The 15,674-nt window shown below is 41.2% G+C and overlaps 1 protein-coding gene across 1 annotated transcript in view; it reads right to left on the bottom strand.

The window, feature by feature from the left end:
* The window catches only part of LOC133420923 (Fc receptor-like protein 5), a 49,640-nt gene extending 37,248 nt beyond the window's left edge, over positions 1-12,392 (bottom strand). The window contains exons 1-3 of the mRNA XM_061710804.1: positions 12,359-12,392; positions 7,219-7,509; positions 595-840 (exon numbers count right to left, since the gene is read on the bottom strand). Of these exons, the coding sequence (XP_061566788.1) occupies positions 595-840; positions 7,219-7,509; positions 12,359-12,392 (571 nt within the window). The remainder of the gene's footprint in view (positions 1-594; positions 841-7,218; positions 7,510-12,358) is intronic.
* Positions 12,393-15,674: the final 3,282 nt, after the last annotated feature.

The following is a 15,674-nucleotide window of genomic DNA, read 5'->3' as shown; positions in this document are numbered from 1 at the left end:
AAATTTTGACTTTTTTTTCCCGACATTTAGACTTTTTTCTCAACATTTCGACTTTTTTTCTCTACATTTCGACTTTTTTTTCTCGACATTTCGACTTTTTTCTCAAAATTTCGACTTTTTTTTCTCTACATTTTGACTTTTTTCTAGAAATTTTGACTTTTTTTCTCGACATTTCGACTTTTTTTTCTCGACATTTTGACTTTTTTTCTCGACATTTGGATAAATGCTCGGGGCGCTCTAACCGGAATTAGAATCAAAACTAAGACAAAAGAAATGCAAAGAAGAATACGCTACTTCTTCTTTAGCAGATAGAAGTAGAAGCAGATTTCAAACAGATAAATAGATAAATAAATACTGGTTATTTTCTCTTGGTTCTGTCCCGTTTTAATCAGCAAAGTTGCTGCCGTGTTAAAAGACTGTTAGGAAAGATCTATTTAAGTACAAACATGTACATCATTTACAGTTCAAAATTGTTCTGTACATTAAGTAAATATCTAATCTAACAAAATATGGTATCTTTTAAAAATGACCCTTCCCTTAGAGCCCATGTATGTACCAGACAGGATCGTTGTCCCTGCAGGCTGTTTCCTTCACCTGTAACTGTCAGCCAGCTACCGGCAGATTCTCCGTATCCTGAGACGTTGCACGAGTAGAGTCCCCCGTCGACTATGGAAGCTCTTTGAATGGTCATCCCTCCGGAGCTGCTGCTCCGGACAAGGTGGCCATCCTTGAAGAAGTTATACATGAGGTTGGAGGGTTCTGAAGTGGTTTTGCAGCGTAGAATCACATCAGTTCCCTCTGTGACTGGCAGTGGAGGACTCTCTAAGATCACGGCACCATCTGTGGAAAGAGGCACACTCACGTTTTTGTGGTTCGTGGTGTGGTCATGGATTCATGCTAGTGTTGCTTCTGGCAGCCTGTTTCAATTTTAGTTTTAGTCTAATCTTTGGGTCCAGCTATCATTTTAGTTTATCAGTTTTTTTTTAGTTTTTTTTTTTATTGAACAGAATTTTTTAAACAAGAAAAACACACTTTATACAAAACTGCAAAAATAAGAGACGCTCTATTTGAAAAAAAAGATGTGCAAGCTGCAGATATTTATGTTGTTACATTAGATATTTACTTAATGTACAGAACAATTTTGAACCGTAAATGATGTACATGTTTGTACCTAAATAGATCTTTCCTAACAGCGTCTTTTAACACGGCAGCAACTTTGCTGATTAAAACGGGACTGAACCAAGAGAAAATAACCTGTATTTATTTATCTGTTTATCTGTTTGAAATCTGCTTCTACCTACTTCTATCTGCTAAAGAAGAAGTAGCGTATTCTTCTTTGCATTTCTTTTGTCTTAGTTTTGATTCTAATTCCGGTTAGAGCGCCCCGAGCATTTATCGAAATGTCGAGAAAAAAAGTCAAAATGTCGAGAAAAAAAAGTCAAAATTTCTAGAAAAAAGTCAAAATGTAGAGAAAAGAAAGTCGAAATGTAGAGAAAAAAAGTCGAAATGTCGAGAAAAAAAAGTCAAAATTTCTAGAAGAAAGTCGAAATGTAGAGAAAAAAAGTCGAAATGTAGAGAAAATAAAGTCGAAATGTCGAGAAAAAAAGTCAAAATTTCTAGAAAAAAGTCAAAATGTAGAGAAAAAAAAGTCGAAATGTTGAGAAAAAAGTCGAAATCTCGAGAAAAAAAGTTGAAATGTCGAGAAAAAAAAGTCGAAATGTAGAGAAAAAAAGTCGAAATGTAGAGAAAAAAAGTCGAAATGTTGAGAAAAAAGTCTAAATGTCGGGAAAAAAAAGTCAAAATTTTGTGAAAAAAGTCAAAATGTCGAGAGAAAAAAAGTCAATGTCAAGAAAAAAAAGTCGAAATGTCGAGAAAAAAAGTCAATGTCGAGAAAAAAAGTCAATGTCAAGAAAAAAAAGTCGAAATGTCGAGAAAAAAAAGTCGAAATGTCGAGAAAAAAAAGTCGAAATGTTGAGAAAAAGGTTGAAATGTCGGGAAAAAAAGTCAAAATTTTGTGAAAAAAGTCAAAATGTCGAGAAAAAAAAGTCAATGTCGAGTAAAGTCAATACAAAGGAACAGTAAGGCCTTTCAAAGCAAATAGCATCGACATTTCAGAAAGAGACTTAAAATAAAATATACTTTGATATGTCTGTTACTAATTTTTTTGCAGAGTTATTTGACTTAATATTTTTTAAAGAAACCAAAAAACTTTTGAAATCATTTATGAAAAAATGCAAAGAGGGCTTCATTTTTCTCCACTTACAACAATGTATGTGGTATTTATTTAGCCAGTAAGAAAATGACATTAACTAAGAAGGACACTGATTTGTCAATAGTATCTATATAAAAAATAATGTTAACGATTTCTAAATTTGGAATGTCATTCATTTTTAAAGATAGCCAATTTCTAATTTCATGCCAAAACATTTTTGAGACAGGACACAATAAAAACATGTGATCAAGTGATTCTTCCGATTCATTGCAAAAAACACAGGGGTCAACTTCAAATTTAAATCTATGTCTCAAGAATTCAGCGGTTGGATACATTTTATTAATCAATTTAAAATGAGTTTCCTTGACTTTGGGGGGAATGGGCCATTTGATATAGTTTGAGTCGCTTTTTCTAATGTAGACAAACTTAAAGACTGAAGTGTCAGAATATAAACCTCTGTGATAGTCGTTAAATGATCTCGACTTAAAGACAGCACTTATAAACTTGTTGATACATTTCTTATCCAATAACCCATAATCCTCAATAACTAACACGGGAAGGGCTGTCTCAATATCTCCATACATTAGAGCACTTTTAATCAAATGAATAAGTGGCAGGGGAATGGCTTTACAAACCTTTATAAATTCTGCATGACAATTTAAACCGTATTTGGTCAAGAAGGAAGCAAAATCAATTACATTCCCAATATCATCTAGTAGATCAGTGACAAAAAATATCCCCTTCTCAAACCAGCTTAGTTTAAACAAAGATCTTCTATTAGATAGTATTAATCCATTGTTCCATAGAGTTGATCTATGGGGTGAAAAATTATGATTGAACAGCATTTTCCAGAAATTGAGAATCTGCTTGTGATTTTTATCAGTTTTAGTCACATTCATTCTCCTTTTAGTCGTGTCAAGTTTCAGTCGACTAAAAGTCTGAGCATTTTTTAGTCCGAATTGTCCAGGACCATTTTAATCTAGTTTTAGTCAAAGATTGTATTTAGCAAAACCCATTTTACAATTCAAACAAGGTTATCTTATTATTATATTATTGTTACCTTAGAAACTCAAAAATACATTCATTCCAGACCAGAGCTGGTAGAGCAGCCAAAAACTGTACTCAAGTAAAAGTACTGTCACTACTGAATAATATGACTCAAGTAGAAGTAAAAAGTAAAAAGTAGTCATCCAAATAATTACTTGAGTAAAAGTAAAAAAGTACCTGGTGAAAAAACTACTCAAGTACTGAGTAACTGTTGAGTAACGTCTGATTTATTTTTTTAACACAACCATTCAAACAGACAAAAGTACAAAATAATCATCTTCAGGCAAATTAAATCAATAAAATAATAAAATAAATTAAAATTAATAAAAAATAAAAAATAACTTAAATGAAAATAATCTTAAAGTAAATTCAAGTACTTTAATAAATAATAATATAAATAAAATAATAACAGAATAAAAAAATAAATTAAGCACAAGTAGCACAAAATGTCAAGCCTTTGTACTTTTCTTTTTTAACCAGCAGAACTAGAACAAACATGAACTCATAGAAACTCTGTGTGTGTTTGAGTCTGTGTAAATGTGACAAAACATGCAAAAACAAACATTTTTACCAAAGAATCACCAGTGATGTCATGAGATTGACGCGTACGTGGATAAAAGGGATAAAAGAAAAGTAACAGCTCAACGTAGCCTAATGTAGCGGAGTAAGAGGAACAGTTTCTTCTTCACAAATCTACTCAAGTAAAAGTAAAAAGTATAGTGATTCAAAACTACTCCTGAAAGTAAAAAATTTCCCAAAACTTACTCAAGTAAATGTAACGGAGTAAATGTAACTCGTTACTACCAGCTCTGTTCCAGACACAGAAGACGCTCTGATTTGAGTTTACAAAATATTTATTTTTAGAGTGACTATTTGCACCAGGGTACAAATATCAGCCCCCACCAGCTGAGCTATTCACACCCTGTTCACTTATGAAAACAAATGCGTTGCATGTGCACCAACGTGTCTGCAACAGAAGGTGCTTTTTCACTTGCCCATGCGCATGTGCACCACTCTAAAATTGGAACCTTGTCAAACAATAGAGCCAGGAAAACGTCTGCTCTCACACTTTGTATGAACAATTTTTGCTCTTATGTCATTGTAAGATATTTTGAAGAGATTAAATGAAGTTTATCAAAAGTGGTGTGAATACCTGTCAATCACTGTTGAGCTGATGGATTTGTTTTTTATAAATCATTTTTTTCTAATAATACATGGGCATAGCATAGCATACATTGATATTGTTAGCAGGTGTAAATAGCCTAAGCCTTTATTTTTCCGCATTTCTCCCCATCTTTTTCTTTTTCCATGACACATTGGGTTTTCTTTTCTTGTCTATGTAGGAAAGTGGATCCAAAGATGGATCTTCTTCTTCTCCAGCCCCAGAGCAGATCTCTGCATTTCTCTATGTAACTTTGTTTTTAATGGACGTTAACTAGAGCTCTGCGTTAACGGCATCAGCCTCTAACTCTGCAGCTGCATCTTCTGGATCTGATTCCTGCTGCAGCGACTGATGGAGGACTAACGTCACCCAGCAGAACTAAACCAGAGAAACTACTGAAAACATGGAGATTAAACCAGAGAAACTACTGAAAACATGGACATTAAACCAGAGAAACTACTGAAAACATGGACATTAAACCAGAGAAACTACTGAAAACATGGACATTAAACCAGAGAAACTACTGAAAACATGGACATTAAACCAGAGAAACTACTGAAAACATGGACATTAAACCAGAGAAACTACTGAAAACATGGACATTAAACCAGAGAAACTACTGAAAACATGGACATTAAACCAGAGGAAACTACTGAAAACATGGACATTAAACCAGAGAAACTACTGAAAACATGGACATTAAGCCAGAGAAACTACTGAAAACATGGACATTAAACCAGAGGAAACTACTGAAAACATGGACATTAAACCAGAGAAACTACTGAAAACATGGACATTAAGCCAGAGAAACTACTGAAAACATGGACATTAAAACAGAGAAACTACTGAAAACATGGACATTAAACCAGAGAAACTACTGAAAACATGGACATTAAACCAGAGAAACTACTGAAAACATGGACATTAAACCAGAGAAACTACTGAAAACATGGACATTAAACCAGAAACTACTGAAAACATGGACATTAAGCCAGAGAAACTACTGAAAACATGGACATTAAACCAGAAACTACTGAAAACATGGACATTAAACCAGAGAAACTACTGAAAACATGGACATTAAACCAGAGAAACTACTGAAAACATGGACATTAAACCAGAGAAACTACTGAAAACATGGACATTAAACCAGAGAAACTACTGAAAACATGGACATTAAACCAGAGAAACTACTGAAAACATGGACATTAAGGATCTTTACTAGAACATTTCGTTTCGTTTTGGTCAACGAAAATGAATATACATTTTAGCAGAGTTTTTATTTTTTAATCTACATTTTAGTCTTGTTTTTATTCCTCTATGATCTAGAGGGAATGTGCATGACGTCACAGATGCGACTTCACAGTGGGTTTCGCCCACTTAGTGGCAGTGTAGACTTTCAGTTTGAGCAACTGGAAAACATCTAAAATGGGAAAGAGCTGTTGTGCGATCGATTGTACTCATCGATTTAGCAAGAAATCTGAATCTGAAATAAGTTTAAGAGAGACAAATGGATCGCTGCAATTCACAGAAACAACTGGATTCCAGACACCGAAACGTGGATTTGTGGTTCCCATTTTGTATCAGGTCATGTTGGATTTTTGGGTAGCTAACGTTAAACGGTCCAATCATAAAGTTCGGTGTCCTCATCACTTTAATTTCTACAACAAATCCTGCCTTGAAGTCGGACCAAGCGTCAAGACTTTTGTAAGCCTTCAAGCTTTGCTTTGTGTATTTCCCCGGCGTAGAAATTAAGTACATATAAATATCAGGAAACTGGATTCATGGCCAAATATTAATGTCCATGGACCACTGGTTCTTGGTAACTGTACCAAATATTAATGTCCATGGACCACTGGTTCTTGGTAACTGTACCAAATATTAATGTCCATGGACCACTGGTTCTTGGTAACTGTACCAAATATTAATGTCCATGGACCACTGGTTCTTGGGGTAACTGTACCAAATATTAATGTCCATGGACCACTGGTTCTTGAGTAACTGTACCAAATATTAATGTCCATGGACCACTGGTTCTTGGTAACTGTACCAAATATTAATGTCCATGAACCACTGGTTCTTGGTAACTGTACCAAATATTAATGTCCATGCACCACTGGTTCTTGGTAACTGTACCAAATATTAATGTCCATGGACCACTGGTTCTTGGTAACTGTACCAAATATTAATGTCCATGGACCACTGGTTCTTGGTAACTGTACCAAATATTAATGTCCATGGACCACTGGTTCTTGGGGTAACTGTACCAAATATTAATGTCCATGGACCACTGGTTCTTGGGGTAACTGTACCAAATATTAATGTCCATGGACCACTGGTTCTTGGTAACTGTACCAAATATTAATGTCCATGGACCACTGGTTCTTGGTAACTGTACCAAATATTAATGTCCATGGACCACTGGTTCTTGGGGTAACTGTACGGGTCACTGTCAAGTCCAACTGACGCTAATTTAAGATGATAATCGGCTGTTTTCCCGTCTTCTCCACTAGTTGCAGCTGTTTTTGCTGATGTTTTACCACTCAGTGCGAGTAAGGGGGATGGTCCAGTGGGAAAGTGACGTCAATGCAGACCCTTTATCGCGTTATATATCTAATTATCGTTATCGTCACATGACCAGCATTTTCATTGCGTCTCGTCTCGTTTTCCTCAGGTGATGAAGGTTCGTTGGCGATGATATTTAGTCGTAATTTTCGTTGACGAAAGCAACTTTAATTCTCACGTGATTGTTTTCAGGTTCAACTCTTACAAGATAACTGAACAAGCTCTAACCTACCAGTGATGGTGATGTTGATGCCGGGGCTCTGCTCCCCTCTCTCCGACTCGCACCAGTACTCCCCAGTGTCCGCCGGGTAAGTGTTTCGGATGGTGCAGGTGGAGCCCGAGGAGTAGTACCCCCAGCCGGAGGAGCAGGGCCTGACCCCGCCCTCCTTCGTTCTCCTTTTCACCTTCCAACCGGTGGCGTTCAACTGACCCTCACAGCTCAGAGAGATGGACTCATACTGGAAGAACTGGGATCTGTTGGGGCTGACCTGGAGACAGGATGCTGGGAGGAGAGGGAGGAGGGCTGAGTGAGGAGAAGGAAAGGGAGCGAAAAGGGAATCAGGTAACGGGAAAAATATAAAACACAAAAAAAAGAGAAGGAGAAAAACAACCGCAGAAAAACATTTCCTTTTCATTGTTCAATAATGTAATCAAAAACATGAAAACATAAACATCCTTGACTCAATAATTTGTTATCTGGACTTTGACTAGGTCATTTCAACATCTTTTTCAATCATCTGGATGCAGATTTGCAGCTGTGCTTCTTGTTGCGTGACCTTTATCACCTCAGATCTGTATGGAGAGAAATTTGACTCAAAATAGTTGTGTGTGCGTAGCTCTTGATTTGTGTGTGTGTATTACCTGAATTGTGCATAGCACTTGATTTGTGCATATTATCTGATTTGTGTGTAACTTGCTTGACGTTACAGACAAAACGATAATTAGGAATTGAAAAAGCCTCCTACACACACATTGGTAAATATGCAGGAATAGCCTGATACACACACACACACACACACACACACACACACACACACACACACACACACACACACACACACACACACACACACACACACACACACACACACACACACACACACACACACACACACACACACACACACAAAGCTGTAGATATGCACAAATGGTTTGAGACTCTTTTCATGCCTCCAAGTAGCCCACCGATTCATTCGTATATGGTGCATTTAAGGACTGGTGGAAAGCTGGGTCATCCATCCATCCATCCATCCATCCATCCATCCATCCATCCATCCATCCATCCATCCATCCATCCATCCATCCATCCATCCATCCATCCATCCATCCATCTTCTTCCACTTATCCGTTCCCGGGTCGCGGGGACAGCAGTCTCAACAGAGATGCCCAGACTTCCTTCACCCCAGACACTTCCTCCAGCTCTTCCTCCAGCTCTTCCTCCAGCTCTTCCTCCACCTCTTCCTCCATCTCTTCCTCCATCTCTTCCTCCATCTCTTCCTCCAGCTCTTCTTCCATCTCTTCTTTCTCCATCTCTTCCTCCAGCTCTTCCTCCAGCTCTTCCTCCATCTCTTCCTCCAGCTCTTCCTCCATCTCTTCTTTCTCCATCTCTTCCTCCAGCTCTTCCTCCATCTCTTCTTTCTCCATCTCTTCCTCCAGCTCTTCCTCCAGCTCTTCCTCCATCTCTTCCTCCAGCTCTTCCTCCATCTCTTCCTCCAGCTCTTCCGAGGGGAGTCCGAGACGTTCCCAGGCCAGCTGAGAGACATAGTCTCTCCAGTGTGTCCTGGATCTTCCCCGGGGTCTCCTCCCGGAGGGACATGCCTGGAACACCTCCCTAGGGAGGAGGGACATGCCTGGAACACCTCCCTAGGGAGGAGGGACATGCCTGGAACTCCTCCCTAGGGAGGAGGGACATGCCTGGAACACCTCCCTAGGGAGGAGGGACATGCCTGGAACACCTCCCTAGGGAGGAGGGACATGCCTGGAACACCTCCCTAGGGAGAAGGGACATGCCTGGAACTCCTCCCTAGGGAGGAGGGACATGCCTGGAACACCTCCCTAGGGAGGAGGGACATGCCTGGAACACCTCCCTAGGGAGGAGGGACATGCCTGGAACACCTCCCTAGGGAGGAGGGACATGCCTGGAACACCTCCCTAGGGAGGAGGGACATGCCTGGAACACCTCCCTAGGGAGGAGGGACATGCCTGGAACACCTCCCTAGGGAGGAGGGACATGCCTGGAACACCTCCCTAGGGAGGAGGGACATGCCTGGAACACCTCCCTAGGGAGAAGGGACATGCCTGGAACTCCTCCCTAGGGAGGAGGGACATGCCTGGAACACCTCCCTAGGGAGGAGGGACATGCCTGGAACACCTCCCTAGGGAGGAGGGACATGCCTGGAACACCTCCCTAGGGAGGAGGGACATGCCTGGAACACCTCCCTAGGGAGGAGGGACATGCCTGGAACACCTCCCTAGGGAGGAGGGACATGCCTGGAACACCTCCCTAGGGAGGAGGGACATGCCTGGAACACCTCCCTAGGGAGGATCCAGGAGGATCCGGTACAGATGCCCAAGCCACCTCAGCTGACTCCTCTCAATGTGGAGGAGCAGCGGCTCGACTCCGAGCTCCTCCCGGGTGACCGAACTCCTCACCCTATCTCTAAGGGAGCGTCCAGCCACCCTGCGGAGGAAACTCATCTCTAAGGGAGCGTCCAGCCACCCTGCAGAGGAAACTCATCTCGGCCGCTTGTATCCGTGATCTTGTCCTTTCGGTCACTACCCAAAGTTCATGACCATAGGTGAGGGTAGGGGCGTAGATTGACCGGTAAATCTAGAGCTTCGCCTTTCGACTCAGCTCCCTCTTTACCACGACGGTCCAGTACATCGACCGCATAACTGCGGACGCTGCACCGATCCGTCTGTCAATCTCACGCTCCATCGTTCCCTCACTCGTGAACAAGACCCCGAGATACTTGAACTCCTCCACCTGAGGCAGGACTTCTCCACCCACCCGGAGAAGGCATGCCACCCTTTCCCGGTGGAGAACCATGGCCTCGGTTTTGGAGGTGCTGATTCCCATCTCTGACTCGGCCTCAAACCGCCCCAGCACATGCTGGAGGTCCCGGTGCGATGAAGCCAACAGGACAACGTCATCCGCAAAAAGCAGAGATGAAATCCCGTGGTTCCCAAACCGGATCCCCTCCGGCCCCTGGCTGCGCCTAGAAATCCTGTCCATAAAAATTATCATCTGAGTCCAGCGTTATTTCCCTCGACACTTAGTTTCCTCTAAATTTGTAACGAATTGTGAACAATTGTTGGCCTGTGTAGGAGAGAATATCTCATCGCCCCGTGGTTATAACACATTTGCTTTGTAATAGTCTATAATTCCTTATATGGATAGATGTGCATTTATAAGCTGTACAAATGTAATTAGATGTTTTAAAGCAATGACTGCTCAGTGGTGGAAAAACTGATGGTCAAATCGGGAGGCAAGAAGACGGTAATTGCGTCACGGTGGTCTAAGGTGGTCTGAAGTAGGTTTACTGTATTTTCCGCACCATAAGGCGCATCGTATCATAAAGCGCACTAAATATATGGTAAGATAGCATACTATAGTGGCTGGGGTTGAGTTACGTATCTACCTGATGGAGCTGCGCTACAGGAAATGCAAAAAAAACAGGAAGAAAAGTACCGTATGTCAAACTTTATTAACAAAATAAAAACCAGCTTTGCTCCGTCTCGTCAAAGTCGCCATTATGCGAGTCAGCGTCGCTGCTGTTGTCTTGAACGTCTGTGACGATTCCTGACGTTTTTAGCGCCGTTACTTCAACGACACCAACTACATTACCCACAATCCCCCTGGCTACAGTAACATAAATTACCGTAATGATCATATATAAGGCGCACTGCCGGTTTTTGAGAAAATTAAAGACTTTTAGGTGCGACTTATAGTGCAGTAAAATACGGTACCTTAGGTAACTAAGTATCGAGGGAAATAACACTGGACCCAGAAGTAGTTTTGGAGATCATTTTGATCATTAATCAGCATCACAGATTACCATCAGCTAAGACTACCGAGCTAAAACAGCTAACTATGACTGAAATGAGGCGGGCGCAGTACTGGAGTTGAGGGGGGATGAGGGGGGATGGCACCCCCCCTGAAATAAAAACGGTCCAAATCATCCCCCCTGAAATAAAAACGGTCCAAATCATCCCCCCTGAAATAAAAACGGTCCAAATCATCCCCCCTGTAAAACTGCCATCCCTCCTTTCCATCCCTTATGTCATTTCATCAATGAATGTGGTTTTACTGCTATTTCAACATTTAGAGTCATCACCAGAAAAATAACACGAGAAAAATAACTTATATGACAATTTTCACCTGTTTCAAGTAAATTTTCACTTGAAATAAGTAGGAAAATCTGCCAGTGGAACAAGATTTATCTTCTTATTACAAGCAAAAAAATCTTGTTCCACTGGCAGATTTTTCTACTTATTTCAAGTGAAAATCTACTTGAAACAGGTGAAAATTGTTGTTTTTTTCCAGTGATGAGTCTTGTTTTAAGTGTAATGAGATTTTTTGTACTAAAATGAGACATTTTAACTAGAAATAAGACAAATATTCTTGTTAAGATTGTGAGTTTTTGCAGTGATCCATGTTACTTATCCTGTGAAGGACAGAGTCATATTGATAAGTTCAGAAAAGTGTTTTTTATTGTTGTGTTTTGATGTATTTGATGTAAGCCCAGTGGATATTTAAAGCTTACAGAAGGCTGCATTTAACTGCTGCTATGTCATTCCTGCAGTATTTCTGCAGCTGTTTTGGTCAGTGCTATTATTTGTAATATATTATATTATTTGTAATCAGCACAAATTATCTGTCCCCATATGATCAAATCCACCATCCCCCCTGATTTTATTTTACAACTCCAGTACTGGGCGGGCGTGTTGCAAAACACGGTCTTAACCTTCAGAAACCGACAAGGCATGTTTTTTTTGGGGGGGGGACTCAATACGTAAAAACAAGAATAAAAGAGGATGTTCATGATAAGCATGACAAGAATACAAATCAGAGAAGGAAAAAGCAAGCATGAGAGGGACTGAGGATTTAATTGAGGTTAAAAGAGGAGGTTAAAGAGGATCGAAGATTACAAGTCAGACAATGAAAGTGAGAAACAAATGCAAGTTAAAAATAAAAATGCTAAAAGTTTGAACAAAGAGGCTATTAGAGCACAAATAAAGATGAGATCAAACAGCAAAGACGTGAACATGGAACAAGAATGATTAAATCAGGGGTCTTGTTTTCTGAGTCTCAGGCGGTCCAGGAGGAACGTCGTCAGAAACTGTTAGTATTTTAAAGTATTTGTACTCACTCAGCAGCAGCAGGCCGATCGGCGTTGACGGCATCCTGTTCAAACAGCGACTGACAGGCAGACTGATCTCAACACTTCCTCTGTGGGAAACACAACTACGTAGGGGCTGCAGGCCCTGCAGGTTACCGTACTGTAGGACTAACAACAGTTCAGGAATTGTTGGGTTTTTTTTTGGTCAGCATCAGATAAAGATATTCTTTAACCTTTGTACCGTCTTTGGGTCAAAATGACTTAATTCTCCTGTTCCTTCTTTCCTCCTGCTCTCTCCTTCCTTCTCCCTTCCTCTTTTCTTCCTCTTTTCTTCCTTCCTTCCTTCCTTCCTTCCTTCCTTCCTTCTTTCCTTCCTTCATTCTTTTTTCCCTTCCTTCCTTCCTTCCTTCCTTCCTTCCTTCCTTCCTTCCTTCCTTCCTTCCTTCCTTCCTTCATTCTTTTTTCCTTCCTTCCTTCCTTCCTTCCTTCCTTCCTTCCTTCCTTCCTTCCTTCCTTCCTTCCTTCCTTCTTTTTTCCTTCCTTCATTCTTTTTTCCCTTCCTTCCTTCCTTCCTTCCTTCCTTCCTTCCTTCCTTCCTTCCTTCCTTCCTTCCTCCTGCTCTCTCCTTCCTTCTCCCTTCCTCTTTTCTTCCTCCTTCCTTCCTTCCTTCCTTCCTTCCTTCCTTCCTTCCTTCCTTCATTCTTTTTTTCCTTCCTTCCTTCCTTCCTTCCTTCCTTCCTTCATTCTTTTTTCCCTTCCTTCCTTCCTTCATTCTTTTTTCCCTTCCTTCCTTCCTTCCTTCCTTCCTTCCTTCCTTCCTTCCTTCCTTCCTTCCTTCATTCTTTTTCCTTCCTTCCTTCCTTCCTTCCTTCCTTCCTTCCTTCCTTCCTTCCTTCCTTCCTTCCTTCCTTCCTTCCTTCATTCTTTTTTCCTTCCTTCCTTCCTTCCTTCCTTCCTTCCTTCCTTCCTTCCTTCCTTCCTTCCTTCCTTCCTTCATTCTTTTTTCCTTCCTTCCTTCCTTCCTTCCTTCCTTCCTTCCTTCATTCTTTTTTCCCTTCCTTCCTTCCTTCATTCTTTTTTCCTTCCTTCCTTCCTTCCTTCCTTCCTTCCTTCCTTCCTTCCTTCCTTCCTTCCTTCCTTCCTTCCTTCCTTCCTTCCTTCCTTCCTTCCTTCATTCTTTTTTCCTTCCTTCCTTCCTTCCTTCCTTCCTTCCTTCCTTCCTTCCTTCATTCTTTTTTCCCTTCCTTCCTTCCTTCATTCTTTTTTCCCTTCCTTCCTTCCTTCCTTCCTTCCTTCCTTCATTCTTTTTTCCTTCCTTCATTCTTTTTTCCTTCCTTCCTTCCTTCCTTCCTTCCTTCCTTCCTTCCTTCCTTCATTCATTCTTTTTTCCTTCCTTCCTTCCTTCCTTCCTTCCTTCCTTCCTTCCTTCCTTCCTTCCTTCCTTCATTCTTTTTTCCCTTCCTTCCTTCCTTCATTCTTTTTTCCCTTCCTTCCTTCCTTCCTTCCTTCCTTCCTTCCTTCCTTCATTCTTTTTTCCTTCCTTCCTTCCTTCCTTCCTTCCTTCCTTCCTTCCTTCCTTCCTTCATTCATTCTTTTTTCCTTCCTTCCTTCATTCTTTTTTCCTTCCTTCCTTCCTTCCTTCCTTCCTTCCTTCCTTCCTTCCTTCCTTCCTTCCTTCCTTCATTCTTTTTTCCTTCCTTCCTTCCTTCCTTCCTTCCTTCCTTCCTTCCTTCCTTCCTTCCTTCCTTCATTCTTTTTTCCTTCCTTCCTTCCTTCCTTCCTTCCTTCCTTCCTTCCTTCATTATTTTCTTCCTTCCTTCCTTCCTTCCTTCCTTCCTTCCTTCCTTCCTTCCTTCCATCCTTCTTTTCTCCCTTCCTTCTTTTCATTCTTCCTTCCTTCCTTCCTTCCTTCCTTCCTTCCTTCCTTCCTTCCTTCTTTTCATTCTTCCTTCCTTCCTTCCTTCCTTCCTTCCTTCCTTCCTTCCTTCCTTCCTTCCATCCTTCTTTTCTCCCTTCCTTCTTTTCATTCTTCCTTCCTTCCTTCCTTCCTTCCTTCCTTCCTTCCTTCCTTCCTTCCTTCCTTCCTTCCTTCCTTCTTTTCATTCTCCCTTCCTTCCTTCCTTCCTTCCTTCCTTCCTTCCTTCCTTCCTTCCTTCCTTCCTTCTTTTCATTCTTCCTTCCTTCCTTCCTTCCTTCCTTCCTTCCTTCCTTCCTTCCTTCCTTCCTTCCTTCCTTCCTTCCTTCCTTCCTTCTTTTCATTCTTCCTTCCTTCCTTCCTTCCTTCCTTCCTTCCTTCTTTTCATTCTTCCTTCCTTCCTTCCTTCCTTCCTTCCTTCCTTCCTTCCTTCCTTCCTTCCTTCCGTCCTTCCTTCTTTTCATTCTTCCTTCCTTCCTTCCTTCCTTCCTTCCTTCATTCTTTTTTCCTTCCTTCCTTCCTTCCTTCCTTCCTTCCTTCCTTCCTTCATTCTTTTTTCCTTCCTTCCTTCCTTCCTTCCTTCCTTCCTTCATTATTTTCTTCCTTCCTTCCTTCCTTCCTTCCTTCCTTCCTTCCTTCCTTCCTTCCTTCCTTCCTTCCTTCCTTCCTTCCATCCTTCTTTTCTCCCTTCCTTCTTTTCATTCTTCCTTCCTTCCTTCCTTCCTTCCTTCCTTCCTTCCTTCCTTCCTTCCTTCTTTTCATTCTTCCTTCCTTCCTTCCTTCCTTCCTTCCTTCCATCCTTCTTTTCTCCCTTCCTTCTTTTCATTCTTCCTTCCTTCCTTCCTTCCTTCCTTCCTTCCTTCCTTCCTTCCTTCCTTCCTTCCTTCTTTTCATTCTTCCTTCCTTCCTTCCTTCCTTCCTTCCATCCTTCTTTTCTCCCTTCCTTCTTTTCATTCTTCCTTCCTTCCTTCCTTCCTTCCTTCCTTCCTTCCTTCCTTCCTTCTTTTCATTCTTCCTTCCTTCCTTCCTTCCTTCCTTCCTTCTTTTCATTCTTCCTTCCTTCCTTCCTTCCTTCCTTCCTTCCTTCCTTCCTTCTTTTCATTCTTCCTTCCTTCCTTCCTTCCTTCCTTCCTTCCTTCCTTCCTTCCTTCCTTCCTTCCTTCCTTCCTTCCTTCCTTCCTTCCTTCCTTCCTTCCTTCTTTTCATTCTTCCTTCCTTCCTTCCTTCCTTCCTTCCTTCCTTCCTTCCTTCCTTCCTTCCTTCCTTCCTTCCTTCCTTCCTTCCTTCCTTCCTTCCTTCCTTTGATCCTGGAGATGTTCTTCAGGTGATAGAACGCTGACTTTGTCATTGTGTTAATGTGTCTGAAGGTTCAGGTCTGAGTCCATGACCACACCCAGAACTCTGGCCTAATCAGTGTTTTGTAGTTATAAT

This window comes from Cololabis saira, chromosome 20, assembly GCF_033807715.1.
Source record: "Cololabis saira isolate AMF1-May2022 chromosome 20, fColSai1.1, whole genome shotgun sequence".
Lineage (NCBI taxonomy): Eukaryota > Metazoa > Chordata > Actinopteri > Beloniformes > Belonidae > Cololabis > Cololabis saira.
The sequence above is the reverse complement of the archived record's forward strand: the minus strand, read 5'-3'. Positions and strand labels throughout refer to the sequence as shown.